The 27,958-nt window shown below is 38.9% G+C and overlaps 2 protein-coding genes across 2 annotated transcripts; both read right to left on the bottom strand.

Moving 5' to 3' along the window:
• Window positions 1-954: 954 nt before the first annotated feature.
• IMPA1 (inositol monophosphatase 1) lies at window positions 955-12,825 on the bottom strand. The gene is made up of 9 exons (XM_072852288.1): window positions 12,707-12,825; window positions 10,887-10,968; window positions 9,571-9,704; window positions 7,442-7,546; window positions 6,070-6,115; window positions 5,821-5,929; window positions 4,969-5,077; window positions 3,315-3,466; window positions 955-2,883 (listed from the first exon to the last, which is right to left on the bottom strand). The coding sequence occupies exons 2-9, from the start codon at window positions 10,947-10,949 to the stop codon at window positions 2,765-2,767; spliced, it is 837 nt and encodes a 278-aa protein (XP_072708389.1). The 5' UTR covers window positions 10,950-10,968; window positions 12,707-12,825; the 3' UTR covers window positions 955-2,764.
• A 5,475-nt stretch (window positions 12,826-18,300) lies between these two features.
• ZFAND1 (zinc finger AN1-type containing 1) lies at window positions 18,301-27,733 on the bottom strand. The gene is made up of 8 exons (XM_072852289.1): window positions 27,588-27,733; window positions 26,376-26,418; window positions 24,401-24,440; window positions 23,913-24,040; window positions 23,736-23,827; window positions 22,790-22,914; window positions 18,772-18,927; window positions 18,301-18,626 (listed from the first exon to the last, which is right to left on the bottom strand). Exons 1-8 carry the CDS (start codon window positions 27,640-27,642, stop codon window positions 18,456-18,458), a joined length of 810 nt encoding a protein of 269 aa, XP_072708390.1. The 5' UTR covers window positions 27,643-27,733; the 3' UTR covers window positions 18,301-18,455.
• Window positions 27,734-27,958: the final 225 nt, after the last annotated feature.

Genomic DNA, 27,958 nt, shown 5'->3' with positions numbered 1-27,958 from the left:
ACGGCAGATTTAGACTGGATTTAAGAAAGAAATTTTTTACAAAGAGGGTGGTGAGGCACTGGAACAGGTTGCCCAGAAAGGCAGTGGAGGCCCTATCTCTGGAAACATTCAAGGTCAGGTTGGACAGGGCTCTGAGCAACCTGATCTAGTTAAAGATGTCCCTGCTCATGACATTGGAAGGGACCTTCCAATCCAAAGCATTCTATGATTCTATGAAAAACATTTTGATTACACAGCAATCATGACTTCTCTGTTTTACTACAAAAAACACTTACTACAAAAATTTGCAAAATTGCAGGCTAGCACAGAACCAAAAAGAAAATGCCTTTAAACTTAATAATTACATTTCAGTGTCCTTTCACATGATGAAAGAAGTGGCCACATTATTAGATGAAGAGTTGTGAGAAGATAATGCTTAGCAAAAGTAGCAAACAACACAGGATTTCTGATCCCCCCTGAAAGGGAGACTGAAATTAAAAAGAAAGCAGAAAACTGGAAAAAAAAAAGCTTCCATTTATAGAGTCAAAAAAATTAGGCTGGTCTCCAATGCAAATAGAGTGAGAGGGTCAAGATGGGAAATTCATGTACATTTTTCCTCAAAGAGCATTATTAGGAAAGCTAACACTGAGAAAGCCACATGCTTCAACCAGCTGATAGGCCTCCAAAACAAATCACAGGCAACATAATCCGTAAAGTACGAGCTCTGAGGTTGGAGATGATTAATGCACCATGATCTCATTGGAATGTGTTGGAATATTCACTCTAAAAACCTACTACAGGTGTATACATAATCCCACTTCTCTAAAGGCACAACAGTTTATGACCTATGTACATCAGAGGCCAAGAAGAGAAAGTGTTCGACTCAGAGAAAGTTTGGAGCCCACAAATCCAGCTTGTTGGGACCCAGCATTGTACTCTGATGAATGTTAAGAAAGGAAGCACATCTGAAGCCGCTGCTGCTAAAGCATATTTATTTTGAATGTGTTCTCCCATCTCAAATATTTCTTAGACATGTCTCCATTTCACAAATAAATCAGTTTTAAAAAGTTATGCAGAATTTGTTATACAAAAGCCACAGAAATGGTACAATAGACATACTTCTCAAGACATAATGATGATCCCACATCATTTACAGCAATAAAGTTACAGGGAAATGCTCAAAAAGTTTCTATTCTTGTCAATGGGAATTTAAAAAGCAAATTAATGCAAGTCTGTCTTTTTGACAAGACCTTTAAATAGCAGGCTGATCGCATTGATGTTAATCATCTGCCATTAGATACAACTTTAAATTAAATATTTCTGCAAAATCTGCAAAAATCAACTGACATAAAAGACTGAAATTTATAATAAGAGATCTGTTGAAACTTGAAGACTGAGAACGCCATTTTCCAAAATAAAAATAGTGGGACAGCAGTACAAAAAGTCAGGTTTTCCAAAACATTGCTGTGTCTTGTCTGGACCACCAATGAGACAACTTTCTTTAGGAAACTCTAGACACAGAAAAAATCAAGTCTAAAAACTGATCTAAGTGAAATCTTTTTTTTTTTAAAGTGCATTAATTATTTGAACAGTACACTGATACTTTTAACAATCTTAAATACAAAAATTCAAAGAACCAGTATAGTTTTCAAAGTTTAGAACAACTGACACCAAGAATGAAATTACTAGTATTTCTCAGGTTAATAAACCCTTTAGGTTTAGATATGTGTCTTCTTTTGTGCCTGTACACTCCATAACGCAATGGAAACCTGATCCTGGTTGGTCACTGCTTTCATAACGTACAGAAAATGATGTAAAAAATGTGGACTATAGGCTTATTTTTTTGCCAGCTGAGTTACTGAAAACCCGCTTGGATTTTAATGATTCCTTAGACTTTGAAACACACTCATCCATGAAGAAACCCAAGCAAAATTAACAGGAATTACAACTGCCAAGAATAAGATAGAGGACCTAGTATCAGCTGATTCCAATGGTCAAATGCAAATCACACTTCATCTTACTTTAGAGTAAGTCCATTTGGTGATAGACGGTGTGCTCAGAACTTATTTCTGGGAGATGCACATACTTTCTGGCACAATAACTATTATTTTTGCAACTGTAATGAATTTGCAGCGTACTGGCCGCATAAGAGGCTAAAGAAGAGACTGTGTTTACCTATGGTAAGAAAGGTAGAATAATGACCACAAAACCAATGACAGCTAAGTAATAAAGACTTAAATTAGAGCCAAAACTACAAGCAACTACAAAAGTTTGGAAATGTGTGAACTACCTCTACAAAAAGTGTAACAAGGTAAGGAAATGCATACGCTGATGACACTGAAGAAAACAACAGATGAGATGGAGAAAGACTGGATAAACAGTAAGATGCCTTCATCTTTTTGGGTTCAGGATCAGATGTGATGATGTGGTGTTAAGACAGTGAATTTTGTTTTGTCACTTACGGAACTAGAGATTTTTATTTATCTATACATCAAAGAGTCTCTTGCTATGCCTTCCAGTGTAGTATAAAACCTGAAAATATTAGCCGTATATATTTGCTTCTTTTTATAGATCTTTATGTAATCATGATGCTAAATAAAATACTTAACAGTAAAAGCTTACTTAGAATGTTGGTCCAATCTCATAACACTACTTAGCAGTCACACCAGTACTGAAAGACTACCATCTATTTATCTACCTTTTTATCATGTTCAAGGTGTAGAACAACCGCCACATGGGAGTATGAGACAACACTATAATTACATTTAAGGTCTAGTTGTGGTATTCAGTTAGTTGCATCATCCCTTTTCAGAGGAATTATTTGAAGTGCTTTGGCTATTCTCTCTCCTATAGCTCGACTACTTGCTGCAATTATTCTTCGAGACATCAAATCAAATGGTCCACCTAGAAATCAAAGCAAGCAAATTAACTAGCTTATATCTGGAGAAAATTAAAAGTTGGTAAGAAAATGAGCATTGAAAAAATCAAGTGTAAATGATACATTACTATTTAGGACCAGGTTTTGCCCCTGGATAAAAATGTATTTAACATGACAGGTATCTCAATATGAGCTACATTTAAATTCTCTTCAGTGTACGTTTACTGTCTTTTTTCACTCTTCCAGGTGCTCAGCCAAGGGAGTAAAGGTTGTCTTGTAGCTTAAGAACATACAATTGACACTCTCTTTGTCTATTAACTGGATGGGAACTCTGTTCAGTAGTGGTAACTTGGAAAGCAGACTGAAAAACCTCTTCGCCTTCTCTTTTCAGCTATGTTTTGCTCCCAATTAGCTATTTAAAAGGACAAAAGAGTATCATGCATGCCCGTGTATTTACCTGATACATCTAGCAATACTCCGCCTGCTTCAGTAATAATGATTCCAGCCCCTGCCATATCCCAGCAGTGAATCCCCATTTCATAATAGGCATCAGCTCCTCCCGTTGCCACAAGGCACATGTTCACAGCTGCTGTACCAACGGCTCTAATCCTAAAGGAGACAAAGTTGTTTTTTTAATGGAGAACAGTTTGTACGAAAGTCACAATGTTTGTGTACACTGCACAGAGAACACAGAAGCATCATACACAAAGTGAACAGAGCTAGAGAAAATGTGATGGAATGCTGCAGTGAAACAAACAAAAAATTGGGAATGGAATTTTTGCTTAAGTAGCTTGAAGAGCTCTCAAAATATAGCAAATTTCCAGAAGTTACATTTATGAATTCTGTTAAACAATTTTGTTTTAGAGTGAAAACACATCTTAACTCAACCTAAAACATATTATGGAAGATATCTACCCATGAAACAATAATAGATATTCTACTTTGCTTTTTGAACACAAGAATTCAAGTAGAGTGTACACTGTTCTCAGCGTTGAAAAAATAGTTACTTCAAGTTTCTCTGGTGATGCCCAGTAATCACCTCTGATGTGCAAAAAACCCTAACAGCAGTAATCACAAAAAATAAATTACACAGCACAAATTTGGTCTGGATAACTTCATCAGAACCTTTGTGTTACAAATTCCAGTTTCTTTTGGAAACGTTGATGCACTCTGTAAGTAAGTGAGACTTGTACAAATAATTGCAGTTATTTAAGTTATCAGTAAAATGTACATTAAATTGTAACTGATAGCAGCTAAGTTACTGCACAAAGCAACCTAAATCAACTCCAATCTAAATTTATTGTTTACAAATAAAATAGAAAAGTTGAACTGACTACACACCTAAAAGGTATTCCCTACTTACAATTTAGCATATATTCTTTAATGACATCAGAAGACTTTTTGAAAGTAGAAAAAAATCTACATGTTAAGCATCAAAACAAGAATCCTGAGAATCTCAGCATAAAACTACAACCCCTTTTAGATCAGAAACATGAGTAGGGTTGAGTAACAAAAAACTGTCTACTGAAACCACCTTTAGATGTAAAATGGTTTGTGGAAATGTAGGTTTTGGCTTATCCAGAAGAGAGGAAGCAGGGAATGTAACCAAAATAAGAGCAGCTTATGGACAATTTCAACTACTTGGACAAATTAAAAAAAAATTGTACGGTGTTGAAAGAGGAAAGGGAGATGTATTTTTGTCTTCTGATATATATAAAAAAACCAACAACTATTTTCATTACTACAGGGAAAGGAAACAAAGAAATGTAATATAGCTTCTGTTTATCCAGTTTTACTCCCTGTGTGTTTGTGGGAAAAAAAAAACAAACAACCCAGCACAAAGTTGTATTTCATTTTTTTAACTAGTAAATACAATACTTTTTATTCCTACAAAACCAAACATGCTTCGCTTCTCAATCCTGATTGTTAGGGTTCTCTTATATATGTCCCAGCTTGAAAAAGTTAAACACACTTCGAACGTCTCTGCAGAAATCATATTTCACATTTAAGGTGTCAAATGTAATGCAACCAATCCTTCCTAAAAATGATCATATTTACATATTTACAATATTAACACTATCAGTAAATATAAAAAATAGCAAGTATCTTACCCGTGAATAGGAATACTGAGAAGTCTTTCCATGTTAGAAAGAATTATTTTTATAGTCTCTGGATCACGATTTGATCCCAATTCTGTTACTAAAAGGGATTTTGTAATGTCTGGAAAAGAAACAAAACCTCACTTTTCCAACACTACAACTTATATTATAACGGTAATTAGCAGAGTTTACTTCATCGCTTTCTTACAAGACTGAATAAAAGTAAGGTATTTTAATATAAATACTATATATATAGAATGTATTAAAATCTGTTCTTACATGGAAAATGGCAGGAAAAAATAAAATACAGCAAACAAAGCATGATCTCATTCAATTGTGCATTTACATTAATCGATGTTATTAGTAAATACAATTCTATTGCTATAAAAATTAGAACAGTCCTTGTATCTTTAAAGGTCCCACTTTAAGTGTGGATTTTACTTCACATAAGGTAGTAAGTACACAAGAGTGATACTGATTTAAATCACTAGTTCACACCTGGAAGGAGTTGAATTGTTCGACAGATTTGCAACAGACTCTAAAGAACAATCACAGATGGATTACAAACATACAGGGAATTAAAAACAAATAAACAAAAAACCACAACACACAGACACACAGGGAATAAAATCTTCAGTTGCTGAGTCCTGATTTTGCAAAGATCACAAGCATGTTATATGCATCAAAGAGAACATAAAAGCTGTTGTTTCTCAAAACTGAACAACCCATGGCCAAAAAAAAGCCTGTCTTTGCAAAACAAAACTATGAGCTAAGAAACAGGAATATATCCAGGTCTGAAACTGTTGATGCCTCATTTGCAAAATAAATGTAATTACTAGAAATAAGCTACTCAGTTCAGCTTACCTTCTTGGCCTGATACTTGAAGTTTTTGACCATTGCAAAATGCACCTTTTCCTTTTCTGGCAGTATACATCTTGTCTTCTATACAACTATACACAATTCCAAACTCTATCTGCAACAAAAAGTAAAGATACCTTGAGGTTTTTTTCCCTTTCTTCCTATTTACTGTGAAAATACAGATCTTAGTTATAACTAGCAACAAGGAATTAATTTGGTTTTGACTGATTAGATATTAAGTAATAAAAAGTATACCTTTTTGTTTACAACAAAGCCAATTGAAACTGCCACAAATGGAAACCTACAAAACAAAACATTTCACTAATTTATAGTGAGATACTATGCTTCTTTCATTACCATAAAACAATGTTCAGTTAAATGTAATGTATATTTCAAAAAGAAACTTGGACTATACAGGAAATAGTAGTTTTCTGGAACTTGCACAATTTACTGTGAAAATAGACCCAACAACACTGATTACCATTTAAAATACAAACTTTTCCACCCACTGAAACTAAGCCTATTACAGCTTAGGGACTGCCATCCCTGTAACAGCTGTTACTAGCTTAGGAACTGTCATTTTATTGCCAAAGAATACAAGCAAGCCTCTATGCTACTAACCTTTGTCAGAAGGAACAAGCTGGCCAATATGGTCTCATCAAAAGAAGCAAGTCACCTCTCCCCCCACCTCCACTTTCTCCACCAAAGCAACAAGAAAGACAGATATTGAAGTGGGAAGGAAGAATGCAGGGGGAAGAGTGAAGGCAGTGGGAGTATATAGGACATGGTGGGCTGCATCTCAGTCTAAGTTTTTAATGATCAACCAATTAATTTTTTTTTTAAATTACTATTTTTTACTCTTCAAAATTTGCAGTTCCAAAACATTCGCTTTAATTACTATCTGCAAAAAATACAGACTTTTAAGTCTGTAAGTCCAGCAGAATGGGTTCTTCTCTTGTAGCTTTTTGAACGTGTTAATTAGCAGGATTCAACAGCTGTTTAAAGCCGTGGTGCACACAGTGGCAGTCATTTCAAAATTGGAATTAAGTACGCTCAGAAAACCTCATGAGGGCCAAAATCTATCATGTTTCAAAGACAGAAGGAATAGGCAGTCAGCATTACACTAAAAGTCCCCTCCTCATCCTGGTGCAAAATACCACTATACAATTACTGGTGATATTCTGCTTTCTTTCATGGTAGCAGCTCCTACATCTCAATTAATTTGAAATTTCTTAGAAATCAGCACTTGGAGCTGTTAGCACCTCTCTGAAGATGCTGCAACTCCAAATTCTGAATCCTGTTGCTTTACTGTTAAAATCTGCCCACCTATCTTTGGCACCCATGCCAAAGGCTGCTGACCCCTGCTATATAGTATGGGCCTCTCATGGAACAGCTGCTGTTGGTTACAGAGTGAGACTATTAGAATACTTACAGAAATATTAAAATAATTACAAAAACTGCCCAATGGCTCTCAATAAATACAAACAGCAATTTGTAACTATTAACGAGTTCATAGTATCTCTTTCAAAGCAATTTAAAAGTGAAAAAACCTTACTTTCATGGAACTGGAGAAAGAAAAAAAGGTATTCAGTTGAAGTTGCTAACATAAAAAAAATGAAAGGTGGACCTGTGTACGAAGTTAGTAGTTCCGTCAATAGGGTCTATAATCCATGTGGGGTTATCTGTCAAAATGCTGCCCTCTCCAGCTGCAACAGATTCTTCTCCAATGAAGCTAGAGTAGCAAACACATTTAAAAGATACAAAGAAATTGTTTAAAAGGTTTGAATTACAACACTGTCCTTGAAATTAAAACTCTTAAAGTGAGATGTAGGGTTTTATACCATCAGTGATCATATTGAAAAAGTTGAGAAATACACAATTTATCTGGAAAGCACCGACCACATCTGACCAAGCTTGCATCGATATTTATGATGTCAGAGACAAGCACAATACGTGGGGAAAATAACTTTATGTAATTAACTTTATATTTTAGCACTGAAGTTTTCATCATTTTTTCCATCATCAAATTTTAGTCAGAATACTTGTAGCTATTTACAACTTTCAGTTTATTTGTGCTATAAAATGCTACTTTTTAGCCTGTGTTTTAACTGAAGAAAGCCTTTGTGGTCATATGCATCTGGTTAGACCACTGCATTAACTGTTAAATTTGTAGTCTGATTTCAACTCAAATATGTCAGAAAGTTCTTAGTCTCAAAACCGTTTAGTTTCACAAGCATTACAAAAATGGTAACATGGTAAAGGGATAAATTCCAAACCAGAGCTTCTCCTGAAGAAGGTGGCAGAGTCTTCTCTATGGCTCAACCATAATACTAAACCCAAGGGATACACAAGGCACAGCACCACAGGAATCAAAATTTCACAATTTTTGCTGCTCATGAAAGTATTTGTTTTGAACTACAAAATTATTGGGATGAGTGCAAGTGGGTGGAATTCTCTTCTATGCCTTTTGCATGTTGTTAAATTTATCACATATTACTCAACCTATGAAAAGTATGCATCAAACACATGCTTTCCTCCACAAACATGTAAAATGAGAACTGCTGAGAGTAAACAAATAAGGTCCCTTTAATATTGATTAGGAGTTTTATGATTAACTATGGAAGTGAACATGATTGCTCAGAAAGAAACAGCATGTTTCAAAAACGGGCAGATCTTCACAAAGAGAAGAGAGAGACTGAATAGTTATTTAGGTGGATGAGTAATTCATTAGAAAGAAATTCAACACCAGTATGTCTAATGTGATATAAGTTACCTAATATAAAAAGAAGCTAAAATATTCTAAAATGTTCTATCAATGTCACAGAAAATGTTATTTCAAGGTCATTCCACAAGTCTGTATGCTTACACTAACTTGGCTAGGTTACTGACATTTTGCATCACCTCAGTTGTTCCAATTCTACATGCATATTTATTTAGTTTCACATATACAGCTACAATAAGAAAATCTCCAAGAAAATGCAAGAAAAATTAGCAAACTCACTTTAAGGAAACTGTATTAAACTTGAGCCATTATGTCAAAATGGGAAAGAAAGTCCCATGTAAGTAAAAGTAAGTAAAATACATACAATTCACCCTTCAAGAATAAATTTCTTTCGGGAGGGAGGAGGGGCGGGGGGGGGGGGGGGGGGAAGGGAAGAACAATAAAAAAAAAAATAATCAGAATTTTGTATGACAGACTTTCAGTTATGCAGAATCAGAAGATCTTGTCTTCTTTTAAGGATGACTCATGTTCTTAAACAGTGTAAGATTTGCCAAAGGCACACTCAGTACCATGGGACCCATGCAGCATAGACAGCAAAGGCATGCTAGTTTCAACAGCCAACAGCAGACAAGAAATTTTGGGTTCCAGGCATCTTGAGGCCACCTTTGATTCTCCAACACAAACAACTAAGAAGTTAGTTATGGCTCGCTCAACTGGAAATGACTTTCAGCGTAAGTCTTGAGCAAGGCTAAACTCATGTCAGTAGACCCTGGGGACACCAGTTTTTTTTTTACTACAGCCCTCTAAGCTAATGACAAAATTACTTAGCAACTAATTTAGAAGCATTTGGGCAAAACTTCAACCCACTACTACCCTAAAATACTTAATATACTGAGGGTAAGAAAGAATTCTATAACTTTCTAGCATGCCAATGGTAATGAAATTTTACCAAGCAAAATCATAAACTTTCCATTTTCTTCTTCCAGTCATCTCTCCCCTTCTTCTATCAAAAGTGTATTAATAAGAAGCCATACCTGTGAGAAGGATACTTTTCTTTTATCGAAGAAATAATGAAATTTTCTACTTTTTGATCAGTTTCTGTCACTAGATCTACTGGTGAACTTTTAGTCATAACAGATATTTCTTCTTTGAGTGCTCCACGGATTATCTGTTAACAAAATAAATTAAAAAAGCTTTCCCCATTAACAGTATGGAAAATATTAGTTTTCAAAAAAATTTAAGCATCATTTTTACTGTAATTTCTATACTGCACATACAAAACACAAACACAAGCAGTGACAAAACCTGTATTTAACTGCAGGAACTGGAGCTTACCCTTGCCTCTATCTCCAGTCCCTACTCAGCACAAACTTTTACGTGACCTTAAATCTAAGTACCACAAGAAGATCCACTGGTACATGAAACTGAGCTCTATTTTGTTATGACAAGTTTTAGATTTATAAATTTAAATACCAGAGTTGAACAAAACACTTAAGACTGAGCTTAAGTCAGCTATTTTTAGCCAGACCCTGCATTTATGATCTTAAAAATATCAGGATCAGCTTAAGCAAGAATCCATGCCTCACAGCCCACAAAATTATTTTACTATAACTTAGAAAGATTTTCTGAGGGAAGACTTTAATGAGGTTGTTGCAGGGACAATGTTCTGCAGATTCTACAGCTCCAGGGACAGAATTAGTACGTGCCATCTTGTCTGGCTGCAATAGCATTCAAATGTACCAAGCAGAACTACCAAGAACTGAACATTTGGTAACCACTCTTACGCTGAGGCTCTGCCAAGATGTGCAAACTTTTTCTTGTTCTAAGTCATCTTAGATCACAAATGGGCAAAGTACCATCACTGCAAGGGATGCTTCTTATTTATAGAAGTAAAGCAGTCTTCATAATGAGAACACAATGTGGTATCCCGTGCCAACAACAAGCCACTGTATAAAGTTGACTGAGGTGTTTGCAAGACTGTCAACAGCTTTCAGGCGGTAAAATAAGGTAGACAGGTGCAGTTTAAGGGGAAAACCAGATGCTCTTTGTTTACCACAATTCAGAATGATTTTTTTTTTTTTAAATCAAATTTAAGGAACAAAAGATACTCCTTAGTCTTTAATCAGACTCTGGTCCAAAGAAAAATGCGAAGTTGTTTTCTTAAATTAACCAAGCTGTAAACATGAAAGACACTCCAATCTTGAACTTGAACATCACTGAACGATTCTGCTAATTTATGTTTTTGACAAAATACTCCTCAGAAGAATACCCAACATCAAACTCCTTCAAAAGCTATATACATACTAGACTCAATAAATAATGTTATTATTTATAAATAGTTTATACTTACCTCCCCAGCTTTCCTTGCTAAAGCAACTGCATAATCCATACATTCTTGCCAAGGATCTGCCATCTTTTCTTAGATATACAGCCTACCAAAAGGATAGATTAACACAAAAATTATTATGGCTATTTTTTCACAAACTCTAACTTTCTAGTCCCTGTTCTGGACTGCACTGTTTTCTCCTTGCTGGAATACGGAAGTTCGTCCTATCCTTTACTCTGAAAAAAGTAACTTAAAAAGTATTAAAAGCTTAGTCTAAGTTACCAGATTTTTCCCCACATTTGTGATTATCCAAAAGGCATAACATAAAAACATTAACAAGTACAGAGCCTCAGACTTGAAAGATACATGCATATACAAGATTCTACATTTAGACACTGACCTCTATGTACATAAAGGCTCTGAAAAGCAATAGTGTGGTTACACACAAGCACATTCTCAAATACGGTGTACAGCTGAGGGCCTTTTTGCTTAAAAATACTAGAATCTTCACTGTAATTTATTGCAGAAGACTGCTGACATACAGCTTAGACTATTTTTAAGTATGGTTTAAATGACTTTGACTATCTTAAATTAGAAGATTAGACTCTTAAACCCAAAATCTATCCTTTCTGTATTTTATTCCTCCATGCTTTGTTCTAGGGGTTTATTTCAAACACAAATATGAAATGGTTTCGATTCTACATGAGAAAGTTACAAGATCCCAAGATCCCACAGTCATTTAAAAATATCTTCTATATTCTTAAGTATTATGAAGCAATACAAGATACGTTATCTTCCAATGTGAAATACAAATCAGCATATCATCCATTATTTCTGATACACCCCCAACAGACCACAAATTCATTCAATGACGCAATGGTATTCTGAATTTTGGAAGTCTGTTTGCTTTCTGAGCCCTAGCCCTTTCAGAAGCCTTCTGGGTATTTCCTACTTAAGTGATCCAGTCTTTAAGTGATGACCTGGGTAACAGTTTTGTAACACTTGCAGATTCACAAAGATTAGGTAAATGATCATTAAAAAACCAGCACTGAAACAGTAGAAAAAAACCTGTGCAATTAACATGATCCCTAAGTCCCCAGTCCAATCATCCTGATCTAATGGTCCTTGCCCCTTTCAGCCTTGGTCCTAAACAGGTAGAGATGGCTAGAAAAGCTAGGTAAAATGCAACGGGTATGACGCTTCAGTTATGTTGATCATGTTCTTTACTTATCGTAGCCTTTAAAGTATAGGTTCTGTTATATAAACACAGAGATAATTTGTCAGCACACAGAACTGGGTACAATAGCACTAGATAAAGTTACCCTGTTATCCGTAAGAGATTGGTAGTACTAGTGAAGTCTTAAGGACACTGACATCCACTACAACGGCACAGCCTCACGTAACAGAGGAAAAAAATCACTTACATTTAAAACCCCACTAAAACAGTAACTCCAGAACACGTATTCTAGTTAAATACCAGCACCTACACGGACTGGAAGAAGTGTATTTTTTTCCCCAGCTTAATTTTGTCCCCTCTGGACGGCCCGTGACGAGTTTGTCCCACAAACTCAGGGCGTGCATGCAGAGTAAAGATTTGAATCCCGAAACAGAGTAGGGGTTTGGATCCCAAAATAGAGTAGAGGTTTGGATCCCGGGCTGGAAGGGCTGAAGGGCGGCCCACATTGCCCGGCCAGCGTGAGAGCACCTCCCGCCCCGCTCGGCGGCTGTGTGGCCCTGCCATCGCTCGGCCCGAGGGATGGAAGGGCCACACAGCCCCCGGGGCAGCAGCGTATTCCCCTCACGGCATCCCGAAATGGCGGCTGAGGAAGGAAGAAGAGGCTCACCTCCACCGCTGCCTCCGTTCTCCCTGAGGCGCGCAGCCGCGCCAGTACGCAGGCGCCAGAGGCGAAGCCGTTAACCCCGCCTCCTCCTCCCGGTGTTCTGTGGCTGCCGCTGCGCCTGCGCGGTGTGTGTAGGGAGGGAAGGGGCGTGGCCGCTCGCCGCGGCGGGAGAGGTGAGGGTGGTGGTGGGCGGCTGCCTGCGCCGTCAAAATTACAGGTAAGATGTTGAAATTAGCCTATGATGTCGACTTCTTTTTAATAACTGGACGTGGCAGGATGACGATACCCTAAATGTTCTCCCATGGAGCACGCGATTGGCGTTTATCTGGGCTTTTAGCAGCTGAAGGCGCCACTGTTGAAAAGGAAACTGCTTTATTCAACGTGTGGAAGAAATCGTGAAGGCCTGTGAAAAAGAACATGCATTTATGTGTAACAGTCCCCTCGAAGTAAAACATCGTTTAATCAATTCAGGTTACAGTGCTTAAAAATAGTAAAACGAGCGAGTTTCTTATAGATGTGGTTCTTCTCCATTAACGTCTTGATTTTTTTCCCCAAAAACTCTCAACACCCGTGAAACAGCTGCCTTTACCCCCTCACTAGCCCCTCCTATTGACAGTTCTGCTAAATACCAAATCAGTAACCAGAGACAACTGATATTTTAAAAATACACAGTAAACATATTTTCCAGAAAACTCCCTAGCTTTCAAACCAAGATTTTTGAAAACAATTTGCAGTTCAATGATACATTTTCAAGATTACTGTAATTAAAGTTATACAGAAGAAAAAAAGCTTTCCAAGACTGAGTGATACCAGTGTCATTGTTTTCCTGTGGTTTTTTAACCTTATTGTCTTTCATTAAGTAAAGGTAAAACACTGAGGTGTTGTCTTGTGTTCACAAATTGCAACTGATGTAATTTACTGTCATATGTAAAATTACAATCTACTGTAAACAGGCAAGGGTTGTAGTTTGCTTTATGACTTAAAATGATCATAAAATGCCTACATGACCAAAAGAAGCAACCTTACCCCATTTCCCCAATGCCAGTTCAACCCACAACTATGCACTTGTTCAAGGCCAAACAGGGGTAGTTTTGTCCTTTCCACATCAGTGAAGGTATGGTTTCCATTCCTGGCGGTGCTGCTGTATGGGGCAAGTCACTGTGCCTTTTCATGTTTCCTCCTTCCCATTTTGTAAACAGCGGTAGTCATATAAGCCTGTTTTTTAAAGTATTCACAGTCATTAAAGAACTGCAGAGATGATAAGGTGTGTTTTTATTAATTATTTTGCAAGTCATTCTTTGCAAGTCATTTAGGGTTATACTAAAAGCATACAGCCAATTGAAAGAGGCACTTTGGCTCTGATTCAGTTTTTGTTGAGGCAAGCTGACAAACATGTCTCAGTACAAGCTATACTGGACTGCACCAGAATTATGGAAAGTGGCTTCTTTGATGTGGTTAGTAGTATACTTAACATTACAGCAACTGTTTTACAGGCTCTATAAGGGGATTTCAAATTCTGCATTGCTCCTAAAATCAGCAGAAGTTAAACAAAGAGAAATGTCTGAAATTCTCTCCTGATAAGTGTAAGAATTTCCATAATCCAAACCACAATTTCCATTCCAGCTGAAAGGAAATTTTGTATTTCATGTTAAGAGGCTACTTTAAAGAGAACTGAGCTGCAAGGAGGTGTATTTTTATGTGACAACTGATAAGCAAGATGAACAGAGGTCATCTATTGATAAAAGCCTTCAAACCAGACTGATCACACTCCAGGGCACATACTTTTCTAAAACAGACACACAAAAGGAAACTGATGAAAATAAAAGTATGAGAGATTACTGCCTGCTTTCTTAGTGTGATGTATTATTTCTTGTTTGCTACAGCATTGCCCAACTGATCTAACAGGTCACATATCCAAGCAAAACTGAGCTCTTGATGTTAATATAACGCTTTCCAAACTGTGTTATGTATATCACAATTATATGCCAGGCAATTTTGTAGCAGGATTTGAACTGGAACAAGGCCAGGAGCTGCTACCAAGAGCATTCTCAGCAGTAAAATGTTTGCAAAGCCTTGATCTTGTGCATTCTCTAAAATTACTATACAGATATAACAACCAAAAAGCTTTATATTCACTTATTTTAATAGTTCAGCTGAAAGTACTGTTTATTATAAAATCATTAAGTATTTCTTTTGACAAACTCCTCAGTTAAGTAACGTTGCATACATTTTCTTTGCATCTACTAGAAGTGAGTTTAACATTTTATTTATTAACTTTGAAGTGAAACAGTTTGAAGAAGTTCATCAACTTCTAAACACAAGCCTGTAAAATTAACAGTGGTTTCCAATGTCAAATGTCCCCTCCAAAGTGTTTTGTTTTTTTTTTCAAATCCAGTTAACTTTCCCTATGAAAATGTGCTAAGATAATAAGCTTTAGAAAAACAAAAAATTGTATATGCTAAGTAAAGATATGCTAGAGTCTAAACAGCTAAAATGTGAGCAATTCTAGCGTAGGTAAGATACTGAAGCTCTGGGAAAGTTTCTGCTTTTGTTCCTAAAATCGATGATTAGGACAGAGTTTTCACCTCTCCTCAATTATTTATCTGTCAGACTGCTTAGTTTGGTTTTGCTTCTCAGTTTCTGAAAACTAAGTGGAATGAGCTTCTATATACAGTCCCAGACATATTCCTGGAATAAGATGAAAGTGAATGTGAAAACTTTTTGGAGTCTTATCAACTGTGACTTGCCATATTTGTACTGTCATTTACAGGCTGCTAGCCCTTAGCAGTAACTGGCGATTGATGAAAGCAACCTTCCTGGTAAAACCTTTGAGATATCCCCAAAGATTTTTCTGCATCCCAAGTCTATCTTCTCTCTATCCACAACAAATGTTATTTTAATTATTTCGCCTGCAACTGCTAGGGTAGAAAAATCAGGGGCAGAAGGAAGGGGATAAGGAGAGAATGAGGATTTTCTGCTGAAAAAAATGTGACCCTGTTCTGTAGCAGCATTTTCCACTGGCTTTGGTAACAACAGCAGGCGGAGTGAGTTTGGGGCTCTTTCCTGACTCGTCCCACAATGATGGTTGGCCTCTTACTGCATATTCCTTACCACAGCAGCCTAAGATGCAAAGAAAGGTGAATAGAGAATTGCGGAGGAAAGGGACAAAAAGAAATAACAAGGGAAAAGGAAACTGTTCCTCTTGCGCTGGAAAGGGAGATGACAAATAGCTGGAGAGATATGCGGGGAAAGTGGAGAAATGCGTGTATACTTCCTGCTGCCAGGAAACAAAGATTTCCAAAATATTCAGCCACTGAAGACCCTTTCCTTCATGGAAACCAGAAGCACCCTCCTTTTTGTGACATCCCCACCACATCCAGTAAAATAATTTATCAATACCTAAGTCATGTTAAAACTACAGTAAAAAGTACTGTGAAGCAAAATAAGAACAATTAAGTGACACACTTACTGAGATGTTTTTGGTTTTTATGCAAGTCCAATCAATATATAATAATCCTACAGATATTCCTAAGTTGTTATAAAGGTATACTACTTGGTAGTACTGAAAACCACGATACTTCACAGCCACTTCAACAAGACCACATTACTGTTCTGCCAATGGAGAGTACCTTTCAAAAAGATGCTAGGCAGACTCCTCTTACATTGTGGTATTTTTTTTTAATTGCAGCTGTGCCTAGAATGGGTATGTCATGCATGGCTATCTGTTTGTTTTCAAACTGGTACAAATGAACCAGAATCTATCATTATAGGCAGTGGACAATGGTTCCCTTTAGGTAAGCACGTACTACAGAAAAACCTGGACAGTTTTTCTCAGTTAGTGAACACAGTAACTGTATGAGCCAAAACGCCAAATCCAGATTTGTGAATGCCCAGGTGACCACTTGCAGGTCTGAGTACACCTCTCTGCCTCGTGTCAGCTGTCCGGAGCAAAACTCCATTTCTCCCAGGACTAGCAATATTCCTTAGCCTTATGTCCTCTGGCCTCCCCATAGAGTTTCTCCCCACTTCTATACAAGCAATGGCAAGATGATGTCCCTGAAATGCATCATACTGACATTTTTGAACAACGTAGACATTCAGACTCCCTGTGGCCCAGTTACACCTCCAGGCATTACAGAGTACATTTAGTCACGGTGCACGTACAAGCTGGAACATCCTTGTGAACATGAGAACAGCACACAAAGATAGTTGGCTGAAAGAAAGTGCCTTGTGTCTGAAAAAGAAAGGTAGCTCTTCTCTTTTCAAACTTGCTGAAAGGTGAGTCACACTGATCTAGCAGTGAGTCAGGCTGTGGGAGACAGATCTCTCCCCCTCTGTCTGAATACTGTGCCTTAATCACAAGCCACTTGGTCATTTCAGTAGCAATGGATCACACCTTACATGCTGCAGCTGATTACAGCTGAAAATCTTGCTAGCCTATTTAGTATGCAATGAATAGGTTTGCCTTAGTAGTTAATTCACACTGCACAGCACCATAGTGGTAGAAACACACTACAGCTTTGCAAATGGAGCTTAGGCTTGTGCTTCCCACTGCTCTGTTTACACCCGTTCACCCACTGTCCGTTCTGTCATTGTAGGATTGCCTTTCCAGCCCCTCCCAATGGGAGAACATTGGCTGAATAATTGTAAATAGATGAAAGCAAATTGGAGGGATTAGTCTTGAAAGGGTTCTACTCCTCTAGCTTAAATAGAGACAGGCTCAAGGCCGCTGCAGAATGAGTTTAGGTTTCTGACCTAAGGTCAGAAACACAAGGATGAAACTGCAAGCTGTTGAATGCTATGCTTCTAGTTGTATTGTATTTCTTCCTTTCTTACCATATTTCTTCCTCTTTTACAGAAGAATTAGAAAAGGATAATTTCAAGTTCTCTTTTTATCCCTCATGTAATCACACAATGATGCTGAGATTTACAAACACAAGACAGACATCTGTGTGAATTTACTTTTTGCTTCAGAAAGCTTTCCTTCTAAACGTTATGCTATTATAAGGAGAGAAGAAAATGTGGACCTGGGGCATGGACAGTGCTGGATTCCAAACTAAATTAAATCTGTTCTTGTAGATGTAGAAAAGATGCTGCAATAGTGTAATGTGTTTCTTTCCTTCAGAGAACTGACACACTGCAAGTTTACGTTTTCATTATTTGTTGATTTTAATACATACTTTTCCCATCATTTACACAAAAATAAATATAAAATTTAAGAAAAAATTATTGACATTATAAAGCTAAATAAAGCAAGAATTTATTCTAGAAAGTGAATATCTGTAATATTAGTTATTATAATAACTAATTTTCCTTTCAGGACATATTTCTGTCAGTAAAGCAATTGAGAAATTGATGGTAACTGTGTCTTTACAACTGAGGACAGATTCTGGCATACCAGTGATTTTAAAAGAAAACTGAATAAACATCTAAATAAACATCCATCTAAATAAACAACATTAACACCGCTGTCCTCCATTTCTTTCCGGTGTTTTAAGTACATGGGCCAGACGTGTCCGTCAAAGAGACCCGGTGGGTCAGGAACAGTGTAGTTACGTGTACTTCTCCTCCTTTTGCATTCATCGTACGGAACTGCCAAGTAGTAGCGTATGTCGAATAGGTCTATCAGTGGTTTGTAATTATAAAGCAGGAAGCCTTCAATGACCAAGATATGGATATCTTTGGAAGTGTGGTTTGAATACCACACTTCCAAAAAAATCTTTGATTTTTTTTGATTGTGATGATTTACTGATTAACTAAAGTATGACTCTGTATCTTCTATAAATAGAACATTATTATCAAGATACTCCAAAATTATATTTCCACCATTGTACAATGGATAGTCTTTGTCAGATAGCCATGTTTCCAATGTGTGCTCAAATGGCAAGGCTTCTCCAGATGCAGTATGGCATAATCTCAATTTCTGTAAGACAAATAGCACAGAAATTAACATCAAGATTTGCCTTTCTGAGATGCAAGAAGTGGGGTGGGGGAGGGACAAAAGGGTAAAAAAACCCAAAATCAAAGCCCAACACTCTGGAAAATGTTTGTTATTATTACTGATTTACCTGGGATGTTGATCTGTTGTTGTCATTTTTAAGGCTTGCTAAGGAAGCTGCAAAATCTACTACTTTGCCAATACTCCACTTACTGCAAAAGAACATGGGCTTGCTTTTCTCTTTGTTCCCCTTTGGTAAAAATACTTGAAAGTAGATTCTTTCTGTCTAGAAAAACATGAAAAAACACACAAAAAAATATTCACAAAAGAAACACACAATTCCAGTCATACACATCTAATAGTTTTTCAGTAAAAAACTTAAACTTCAACCCAAAAATTACCAACTGAAACTTGTTCTATTCCATCAGGACCAAGGCCCCATTTTACTGCAGAATATAAATGACTGAGATCATCAAGTCCAATCCCCTCCAGCTGCAGGGACGTATATAATGGACAGTAAGTTCACAAAGGTGGAGAGAACATCTTTCGCCAGAGTCCCACAGCTAGACTTATATATAGACAGACATGAAAAGGTTTCTGCCCTGGGTTTACTAGACAATAATGACTGCTCTGGGGAGAAAAAGGTGTGTTTAAATAAGCAGTGCTGGCTTTTTGGCAGCAGTCAAATGTCTCAAATTGGAATGCAAAGGCAGTTAAAACAGAAAAATTCACCATACTAGAAATGCCTGCTTCACAATCCAACATTCCAGTCATGGCCAGCTAATCCTTTATCCTGTTTTTCCTCCTTTTATGTACTAAACGCTCTTTCAATATCTACTAGACTGAAACATTTGTTTAAGAAATTTCAAGAGTAACCTATGAAGGAGAGATTTTAAATGGGATTGGGACAATCCCTTCTTCCGGTTTATTTCTGCTTGACATTCAACAGAAGACACAGAGCAAGCATGACTGGTATATTCGTCAGTTAAGACCGCCCTTGCTGAGTCCAAGCCAGACACTATCAAACAAGACAGAAGTCTTCTTTTTAAAGGATTTATTTATGCCTTCCCTAGAAAAATATGGAACTACCAGCTATGTTCATAAAACTGAGTCTGAATTTCAACCTGTGCATTTTCCTCAAAACTTGAGTGCTCTCCACACACAAGAAAATCTTTAACATCCAGGAATATTACAAAGGCACAAGGGAAGCAGGACCTCAATCTTGCTAAAATGTAAATGACCACAACTTGTAAGACAGCTAATACAACAGCCATCCTATTATGGACACACGCTAACATCATTCAACTGCTATCAATGCCCTGGCACCTTCCCACAGTTGCTCCTCCAGTTCTAAGGATGATGAGACAGTCTCGCACAGTTCACTGGAACTTAATTCACAAACCACCTCATTCTACTGTTGCATCCCTAACTATGGGATATGCCTCCTGGAATTTGTGCCATATCCAAGAAAACACTGGTCAGTCAGAGATACAATAACCAACACTGTTTTGCAGCATGGCCCTATGGCCCTCCTGTTTTGAGATGGTCAGTCCCAGACTCATATCAGGTCTGACACCAAAAGAAGCAATCATCTGCAGAAAGCTAATTTGAACAAAGAGGCCAGAGAAAAGATATTTCTAAGATAGCCTGATTTTCCTGATCATAGAATAAGAAAGGTCAGGAAGAACCTCTGGTGTCACGTGGTCCAAAACCATGCTCAAAGCAGGGGGAACTTTAAAGCTGGACCTAACTATAAAGGTAGATCACGTTGCTCCAAGTCAGATTCAATCAAGTTTCAAACATTCCAAAGATGTAGATTCCACAAATTTTCAGAGCAGCTTGTTCCAAAGTCTGATCACCCTCACTGTGATTTTTCTTCCTATTATCTAATTGGAATTTCACATGTTGCAGCTTGTCCCCATTGCCCCCTGTCCTTTTGCTGTGCACCTCCAAGAAAAATGTGTCAATCTTCTCTGTATAGTGATGAGAGAAATAATGTGCCTGAGAGGCATTCCAGAAACTTCATATTAAAAAAATCTGTCAAACTGGAACAAGCTGGGCAGAAGAAGGCTAGAAGAAGTCTAGGAAGCAATTTAAATAGAGAGGTGCTGAAGGTTATCAGGCTTAATTTATCAGTGTTAGAATTATCACTATTCTCGATGATTAAACAATTAATATCCAAATGAGAAAATGAATAGTAAGAGAAATTAGCATGCAGTAATTTGTGCTACACTTTTTAGAGCTTACTGGCTTTGGAATTAGGAAGCAATCTTTAAAATTTTCTTCTATATATTGAGGGTGGATTTTTTAAATTATGTTCCACAATTTTTGAAATTAATCACTTTTCCTCCAGCACATATTTATTGAAGTGGTACTATCTGTGAAGAATGCTACAAGCAGGTCTTTGTATTATGACTTCTGCCTAAGCAAAGTTATCTAATTCTAAGCATGACAAAGTATAAAAAGAGAAATTAATAAGAGGACTCAGTAATAGAATAGCTGTAGTTGTTTTAAAAACAATAATTAGATGTACTCTACTAAGATAAGACCTAACAATAAGACTATCACATAGAATATTTTCAGTATTATAAAATCAATATAAGAGGCCTAAACTTGGTGTGCTCCAACATAACAATGTGGTGAAAAGTAATTTAAATACAGTTCTTTTAAGAGGATGCCTAAGTACAGATCTAAAGTGAAACCCTAGATGAAAGAATCAAGGTGTTTGTTTCTAAACCCAACATAATCCTGATCGGTGGAAAAGACTTGAACACCAGGTTTGACTGGCCACGGCAGTGAAAAACAATAAGGAATCTGTGAAATACTTCAAGAATCAAAGAAATTAAAGGCTGAAAGAAACATAAAGCAACTGTCAAAACCCTTTTTCAACCCAAAGGCAGGAACAACTGACGTCAGGCCCTTCATACCTCATGCAGAAATGCAATAAATGTCTATTAAATCTGAGTAGCAGAAATAAGAGGGGAGCTTTGCAGAACACAAAGCTCAGTTTTGTATGAGACAGGTTCAATCTGACTGGTACAGAGTTGTGCAAGCTGTGTCCTGTCTGTGTCAGAAGCCTCTCAGTACTCAGCATGAAAAGCATCCCTTTGAGATGGGTTTGCCATGTGCGACTGGTACCCCCTGCTCCTGACCCCGGTAATATGGTTAACATAACTAATGCCATTTTATATGGCAAACGGCCATCCTCTATGACAGAGCTGGTCACGTGTTAGTCCCGTCCTCCTGACGGCCCTGAAGGTCCCATGCACCAGGCAGGCTTCTTCTCCCCCTCCCTATCGGCCTCAAGGGCCCTGGGTGCCAGGCTGACTACTCCCCTCCTTACCGGCCTTGAAGGTCCCAGGCACCCGGTCAAGCTGGTGGTGATGACCCTGTCACAGAACAGGGAAGCATAGCAGCACACAGAGCACTGTCCATAAAATCAAGCAGTTCCAAGCCCTAAGTGGGACTTGGACCAGAACTGGAATGCAAAACCTGTGATCCCCCAGTGGCCAGGGACGCCTCCACCGTCGTCTGCTTCCTCCAAGGACTGAGTGACTAGTATTCTTTTACGTGTTTTGAGTCTAGATGACGACTGTGATATTGATACTGCAAGCCAAGTATTAAGATTTGACCCGATCTGCAGAGGGTCCAGGTGATTAGGAACCATAAACTAAGATATGCTATAAAATTCTGTGCTACGCTACTTACAAAATTGTGCTGCACTGACTCTGATTATAAAAATCCTGTGCTACTCTGATCATAAAATTCTATGCTATGCTGATCAGCGAATTCTGTTAAAACAAAGCTTTAATTGTAATTACAACTCAGTGCCGTCATCATTCTACCAAGGATCCCCAAAAGAACCTGTCTGTCCCTGCAGTGTTGGGTGACAGTCATATGGCAGGCAAATACATTTCTGCTATAAAATAATTTGACCTGATTGCTCCAAACTCCACACAGAGACCTTATAACAGACATAAGACCAGTGAGATTGCTTTTGAATACAAGGCTGAAATATACATATAAATGATTGTGGGCTTGAGAATTAAATCCAAAACCAAACTGAGGGGACTAAATGAAAAACAAGAAATTTAGAAAACTTCCCATTTCATTTGAGAATTCAGTTATTGAAAACAAACATGACTGACCTGAGGCAAGGACTTGTCGCCACACGCATGCATTTTCAGTTTCATTAATGCCACTTTTGCTGCTGTCTCACTGTTTTTTGCTCCTTTACATTTTTTGCTTTTTGTTTCCTCACTTTTTTTAGAATCTGAAAACAATATTATTCCTGTTAGTGTGATGATTCAGACTGTCTCCTGAACATATCTTGGAACTAGCCTATTGGGCCTCATTATATCACCAAGGGTCCCATTACTTTCATGTCCCTTTCATATCCTCCTGAGGCCACGATATCAGGTACTCCTATTCAAGAATATTTGGAATTGTTAGTCCTAACAGAACTCCTTTACATTGAAAAGTAGGTGAATGCTATCATGAGATAAACACAGGTTGCAAAAGCTGCATAGATGCAAATTCCTAAGTTTCTACACCTGTGGCCATCACAGCATTCATATGGCAACAGTTTCAGGTCCTCCTTTCTACACATAATCCCACTGTCCAATTAGGCAGTGCTGTCTATTCTCTTTCCTGTCCTAGATCTTGTTTAAAAGCTGCAAAACATTACCTTGTAGACTCACATTTTTTTGCCATCTTGGTTGTGTAGATATAATCCCAGCAGATTGGCATGCACACCCAATACAACTGCATTATTTGCACATGAATTAATATGCAAATAATAATGGCTAGGTACAATCCATTACATTATAGTACTTGTAGAATGAGAACAAGCAATAATTCTGAAAGAAACCTGAGCCCTATTTAGTCTTTAAAGATTCTCTTTATAGACATATGCTACTGTTGTCTCAGTCTAGATGAACAGTATTTCATGCTGACATGTGAGTTTAGGGCTATTTAAACAAGGAACCCCCATCCTTTACTTCTTATATGGTCAAACCTGCACCCTCAGAGGAGGTCGCAAGCTCAAATAGCCTTCTGAAGAAAATTTTAGAATATATATCCCACTGTACTTGCCTATAATATGTTTAACTAGCTGCTGGGTGGCAGCCATTCGAGGTTTTGGTGTGTCCAGTTTCTCACATTCATGGTCTGATTGATGCCGGTGTCTGTAAACAACAGTGTAAAACTTTTATTACCTTTTCCATACACTAATGAATGAGTATTGATATTTAAACACTCTGTTCCACTCACCTTAGACAAAAATGTTTTTCACAATAGGGACATAAAACCGGCAAAAGCTCCTTTCCGTTGCAGTCCTTGTAGGAGCATGGGTAAGATCGGTGCTGATCTGGTTTCACAGAATTGTTTCTTACATTCACCTAGGCATTAGAACAAAACACTTAGTGTAAATAAACAGATATTACAGATACAAGTCACCACCCCAGCTTTCCAAAAGAACTGTGCTAGCTCTCCATTCTATAGGCAAAACTAGTCCAGCGATTCTGTCCTACTTGTGTCATGGTTAAGTTTAGCTCAGTGTTAGAAAAAGACCCATCATCCTACTCAAACTCAATTTACTTCTGACAGGCAGAAAAAGAGTAGATTCATTTTTTTAAGCTTGTCACATTCTCAGTTAAATAATTCACACTTATAAACTATGTGTATATATCTAATCCAAAAACAGACAGTTAAATTGCATGGAATTTTAATTTTAAGGTAGTCATATATTATTAGATTACCTCAGAACACCCATGAGCATCCCGGCTCCTGTGCTGAAGGCTTTGTGGCAAAAGAAGAAAATATCACACCGTCATCAACATTTCAGGAAAAGAAAACTGCAGGTGAAAACATTTAAGTGTTTAAAGAGTGATCTGACAAGTTTTATCACAGGTCCACTTCAATTAAATAATGAATCTTCTCCAAAATTTGTTCTAACCTATGCATTTCACATCTTGAACGGATTGATCATATTCTTCCTGGCTATGTAAAACATTTAGCTCTTGGAACTTATGCCACAAGATAATAAGGACATTAGCATGCTTAAGAATTCAGCTCAAAGCAACTGGAGTTTGTCTGTTTCAATGGATTTTGAATCACCTCCCAAACAGCAGAAATCCCTTGAAGGCTTCTAACATGTTAAAAGTGAAATCAGTCTATCTGAGTTTCTCTCAGCTGCCCTCTGCTAATCAGAAGTGTAAATCAAAGTGCAGGCCCTGATTTGAACCTTGGAAGAAACTTCAATTTTTTTTCTACAAGAAAAAATACCACCCCCCCAAAAAAAAGTCAGTACAAAACAGGGTAGCTAGATGCCTTCCAAAATAATCTACCTGTATTCTAAAGATAATCCCACTGATTTCAAAGCTCTACAATAGCTGCTTGGGAAAAAAGTGGCAAGTTCAATGAAACAATTATTTTTAACTAAATGTATCTGAATTGAGCCACAGAATGTTTTATATAACATTTAGGTATACACAACTGCCACACTGAGATCTTATAGGAAAACCAACTTAATTTCCTTTCATGACAAGGTCACCCACCTAGTTGACCTAGGGAAGCCAGCAGATGTGGTAGTTTTGGATTTTAGGAAAGCTTTTGATACTGTCTCTCACAGTATTCTTCTGGATAAAATGTCCAGCACACAGCTAGACAAGTCCATAATATGTTGAGTGAGCAACTGGCTGACAGGTCAGGCTCAGAGGGTTATAGTAAATGGGGTTACATCAGGCTGGCGGCCAGTCACCAGTGGGGTTCCCCTGGGCTCAATTTAAGGGCCAGTGCTCTTTAATGTTTTTATAAATGATCTGGACGCAGGAATCAAATGTACATGAAGTTTGCCAACGATACTCAACTAGGAGCAGCTGTGGACTCCCTCGAGGGTAGAGAGGCCTTACAGGGAGATCTGGATAGACTAAAGAGCTGGGCAGTCACCAACCCTATGAAATTTAATAAGAGCAAGTGCTGGATTCTCCCCCTGGGATGGGGTAATCCTGGTTATACATACAAATTGGGGGACAAGAGGCTGGAGAGCAGCCCCGCAGAGAGCTGGGAGTTTGGGTTGACGGCAAGTTGAATAGGAGTCAACAGGGTGCACTGGCAGCCAGAAGGCCAACAGTGTCCTGGGGTGCACCAAGCAGAGCACAGCTAGCCAGTCAAGGGAGGTGACTGTCCCACTCTACACCGCACTGGTGCAGCCCCACCTCGAGTACTGTGTGCAGTTTTGGGCACCGCAATATAAGAAGGACATCAAACTATTACAGTGTGTCCAGAGGAGGGCGACCAAGATGGTAAAAGGCCTTGAGGGCAAGACTTACGAGGAGCGGCTGAGGTCACTTGGTTTGTTCAGCTTGAGGAAGAGAAGGCTGAGAGGTGGTGACCTCATCACAGTCTACAACTTCCTCAAGGGGGGCAGCGGAGGGGGAGGTGCTGATCTCTCTCTGATGACCAGCAACAGGACACAAGGAAATGGAATGAAGCTGTGTCAGGGGAAGTTCAGATTGGACATTAGGAAAAGGTTCTTCACTGAGAGGGTGGTCAGTCACTGGAACAGGCTCCCCAGGGAAGTGGTCATGACACCAAGCCTGTCAGAGTTCAAGGAGCACCTGGATGGTGCTCTCAGTCATATGGTTTAGTTTTAGGTAGTCCTGCGAGGAGCACAGAGTTGGACTCAATGATCCTTATGGGTCCCTTCCAACTTGAGCTATTTTATGAACTTACCAAAAGACACCTGAACAGCCATCACATACAAAGGGGAGAAAATCTGAAACAAAGAGATTTGTTCTCAGTTAGACAACATTGTTGTTGTTTTGCTAATAGTTTCTAGCTTAATTTTTACATGATTAACTTTTTCTTACCTGTATCGTGGGGTAGGTATCTTTACAAGGATACTTAGCAACTGCATCTACACAGTACCTAGACGTGGCTTTTGTTACACAGTTACACTGTTAACTCCTCTAGTTAGTATTACTGAAAAACATACGAGTAGGTAAATTATACTTAGATACATTCCAAAAGTTGGAATTATGCTTTAAATTCAATTTTTTTTTCAGTATCAAACTTGGAAACTAGAACATTTGGCTAGCCATCAAACTCACCAGTTATGCTAAAAATTGAATTTACTGCAAGACCACTCAGTATACTATTTATTGATGGCTGAAGCACTGGACAATTTACATTTTTACTATACAGACTGCCAACTGGAGGACATGCTATCCCTTCCAGAAAGCCAGCATCTCCTCCATTTGATAGTCCTGATGATCCTGCTCCTTCCTCTCTATTCTTCGTAACATACATACCGTCCCTGTGTATTTAAATGGCACATACTTCTTAAGTCTCTGCGCACGTTCCCCACCTACTGCATCAATTCTTATAGATAAAATCACTTCACTGCCTGCTGAACTCGGCCACATCACCAATGGCAGCAAATGCCCACCTCCGGGCCATTACTCCATCCTTCAGATTTGGTCTTAATGGACCACCATGCAACTGGACTACACAGCTCAGGTCACAAAGATCTCAGTCACTTCATCTATTAGACGGAGTGCATCAGAAACCTTTCGGTACAAGTGTTTTTGCTGCCTCTTTCTGAAAGGTTACATTTTCATTAACATCATTCCGGAGATCACTGAAGGCAAGCAGGGGTGAAGAATGGAAGAACTGGGTAATAACATTTAGCAAAGCAGGGGATTAAACACCTAGTGACATAACTAAAACGACAGGCCCTGGCAATGGATCGTGCAGGGCTGCAGCAGCACGGAGAGCGCCCCGAGGGGGAGGCACCACCCCGCGGCCCCCTCACCGCCGCTCCCGGCCCTGCCGCCGCAGCGCCCCTCCCCGGCCACCGCCCCCGGCCCCGGCCCAGCGGCGGCCGGCGGGAAGCCGGGCTCTGTCTCCCTGAGCCTGCCGGGGACCCGCCGCGCCGTCCCTTACCGAGCTGGCGGCAATCCGCCACCCCGCAGTGCTGCCCCAGCTCCAGCTCCGCCATTTTCCGCACGTCCCAAAAGGCCGGGGGGAGCGGAAAAGCTGCAGAACCAGGGCGCGCAAGGGCTGTCGGGCCACTGGGGGACACCGCACGCCGGGAGGGGCGCGGGGAGGGGAGGGGCGGAGCGGAGCGGGGCGGGGCGGGGCTGCGATGCAGATGTGCCGGCGATCCCCGCCCCGGGGCGTGGCCGGCGGTGCTGCGGGCGGGGCCTGAGGTGGGTGGTGGCTGGGCGCTGAGGGGCGGGGCTCGGCCGGCAGGCGGGGAGGTGCTGGGGGCCCGGCGGGGCTGCGTGCCCCGCCGGGTTATGGGAGACCTACGC

The sequence above is a fragment of the Ciconia boyciana genome, chromosome 2 (assembly GCF_034638445.1).
Source record: "Ciconia boyciana chromosome 2, ASM3463844v1, whole genome shotgun sequence".
In the NCBI taxonomy this organism is placed as follows: Eukaryota; Metazoa; Chordata; class Aves; order Ciconiiformes; family Ciconiidae; genus Ciconia; species Ciconia boyciana.
The sequence above is the reverse complement of the archived record's forward strand: the minus strand, read 5'-3'. Positions and strand labels throughout refer to the sequence as shown.